This window comes from Macaca fascicularis, chromosome 14 (genome assembly GCF_037993035.2).
Source record: "Macaca fascicularis isolate 582-1 chromosome 14, T2T-MFA8v1.1".
NCBI lineage: Eukaryota > Metazoa > Chordata > Mammalia > Primates > Cercopithecidae > Macaca > Macaca fascicularis.
Genome location: NC_088388.1, coordinates 14,534,343 through 14,536,665, shown reverse-complemented (window position 1 = coordinate 14,536,665; position 2,323 = coordinate 14,534,343). Strand labels below are relative to the sequence as shown.

Below are 2,323 nucleotides of genomic sequence, written 5' to 3'. Positions count from 1 at the left end.
CTGTTTAAGCCTTACATACACACTAGAATTCTCGTAAGCCAAAGTAAGCCCCAGACTCTTTGATTTCTCAGAGTGGTACAGTGGAAAAATCCCTGGAGACTGTTATGTTAAAGAAAAATTATTCACCAGACAATTATTAAAGACAGGAATATAGATTTCATTTAAAACTCTTGCAATAGAAGAAAAAGATTGAACTCAACTTAAAATATAGCAAAGACAAGTGAAGATTTATAAGCAATGAGCAGAGTGAGGGAGGTCAGTGGATTGGAAATTACTAAGAAGTGATATCAAAGGTAGGGTGGTTCTTGCTAAACTAGCATAAAAGAATTCTTGCTAAAGACTGGCCAAGGACTTAGACACAAGGACTTAGATATCGAGGGTGAGGGATGAGATTAAAAATAATAAATACATAAAAGGGTAACGGGTGAGGAATTTGATTAGATTTCAAGGGTGGGAAATTCTCATTAAACTGACTTGGCAAGATTCCTGTTAAAACTGGGCTCAGCAAAGACAGACACAGAAGGTCAAGATTGAGTCATAGTCAAGAAAAGGGCTCAGAGGAGCCTAAGCAACATTTGGTCAAGGAGGGAATCTTTCTCAAGTCAGGAGAATGATTTGGATTTGAATCCTCGATTTACAATTCACTAATTTTGCAACTATGCAGATGTGAGTAAGTCATTCACTGCTCTAAAGCTTCAGTTTCCCCATATATAAAATGTAGATAGTCGTTCTAAAGACTCTTCAGAAACTTCATGAGAATCGAAATCAAGATGAGCTATTGCAGGTGAAAGCCCTTGGTAAAGCATAGGCGAATGGCCACAGTCCATCCATCTCTCTCTGGTCAGAGTGAGGATAGAGACATGTGATGGTTTTTCCCTGTCAACCCAGGATATTTACAATAAGAAAGAAGAATCGTATGAAAGAAGAATTTCCAGACCACAAAGGGAAGGCTAGCCCAGTTTTTCTGTGTAGTCATGATGACCTCGATGCTTGAGAGCAGTATGTGATCAATGATTTTGCCACCTCATGTCACCATAATCCAAGTTCTAATATATCTTCGCCCAGGGTAGGACGTGGAAGACAGTCATCCCCGTCATGGACCAGATCAACCACACTAATGTAAAGGAGTTTTTCTTCCTGGAACTTACTCGTTCCCAAGAGCTGGAGTTTTTCTTGTTTGTGGTCTTCTTTGCTGTGTATGTAGCAACCGTCCTGGGAAATGCACTCATTGTGGTCACTGTCACCTGTGAGTCCCGCCTGCACACTCCTATGTACTTTCTCCTGCGGAACAAATCAGTCCTGGACATCATTTTTTCATCTATCACTGTCCCCAAGTTCCTGGTGGATCTTTTATCAGAGAGGAAAACCATCTCCTACAATGGCTGCATGGCACAGATCTTTTTCTTCCACTTTGCTGGTGGGGCAGATATCTTTTTCCTCTCTGTGATGGCCTACGACAGATACCTTGCAATCGCCAAGCCCCTGCACTATGTGAACATGATGAGGAAAGAGGTGTGGGTGGCCTTGGTGGTGGCATCTTGGGTGGGTGGTGGTTTGCATTCAATCTTCCAGGTATTTCTGTTGCTTCCACTCCCCTTCTGTGGCCCCAACACGCTGGATGCCTTCTACTGTGATGTGCCCCAGGTGGTAAAACTGGCCTGCACTGACACCTTTGCTTTGGAGCTTCTCATGATCTCTAACAATGGACTGGTGACCCTGCTCTCATTCCTGCTGCTCCTGGGCTCCTACACGGTCATTCTGGTGATGCTGAGATCCCACTCTGGGAAGGGGCAGAACAAGGCCCTCTCCACGTGCACTTCCCACATCCTGGTGGTGACTCTTCACTTCGTGCCTTGCGTTTACATCTACTGCCGGCCCTTCATGACACTGCCCATGGACACAACCGTATCCATTAATAACACGATCATTACCCCCATGCTGAACCCCTTAATCTATTCCCTGAGTAATCAAGAGATGAAGTCAGCCATGCAGAGGCTGCAGAGGAGACTTGGGCCTTCCGAGAGCAGAAAATGGGGGTGAGCAGTCAGATGGAGAGTGGAAGTCCATCTGATCTAGTTTTCTCAAAATGCTAACCTAAGAGTAACAGGTAGCTAGCTCTTCTTCCACCACTTCATTGTATATCTTCATAGCCACTCGATTCTATTAGCGAGAGTATACAAACAAAAAGAAGAAATGAGATTAAACAATGTGAGCTATCGAGTTTGTGGACTCAGGAGAAGAAGGGGGTATAAGGTTGAAAGCAATACCCTAAATGCTTTTTGGTGTTATCTGTGACTCATACCAACACTTATCTCACTTTTAG

At 43.7% G+C, this 2,323-nt stretch overlaps 1 protein-coding gene across 1 annotated transcript; it reads left to right on the top strand.

Moving 5' to 3' along the window:
* Positions 1-1,095: 1,095 nt before the first annotated feature.
* Positions 1,096-2,040, top strand: OR4D6 (olfactory receptor family 4 subfamily D member 6). Its single transcript, XM_005577768.4, has one exon. It carries the CDS (start codon positions 1,096-1,098, stop codon positions 2,038-2,040), a length of 945 nt encoding a protein of 314 aa, XP_005577825.3.
* The last annotated feature ends 283 nt before the right edge of the window (positions 2,041-2,323 follow it).

Excerpts from the sequence above, each read along its gene's own strand:
- OR4D6 (XM_005577768.4), top strand. The coding sequence starts at position 1,096 with ATGGACCAGATCAACCACACTAATGTAAAGGAGTTTTTCTTCCTGGAA.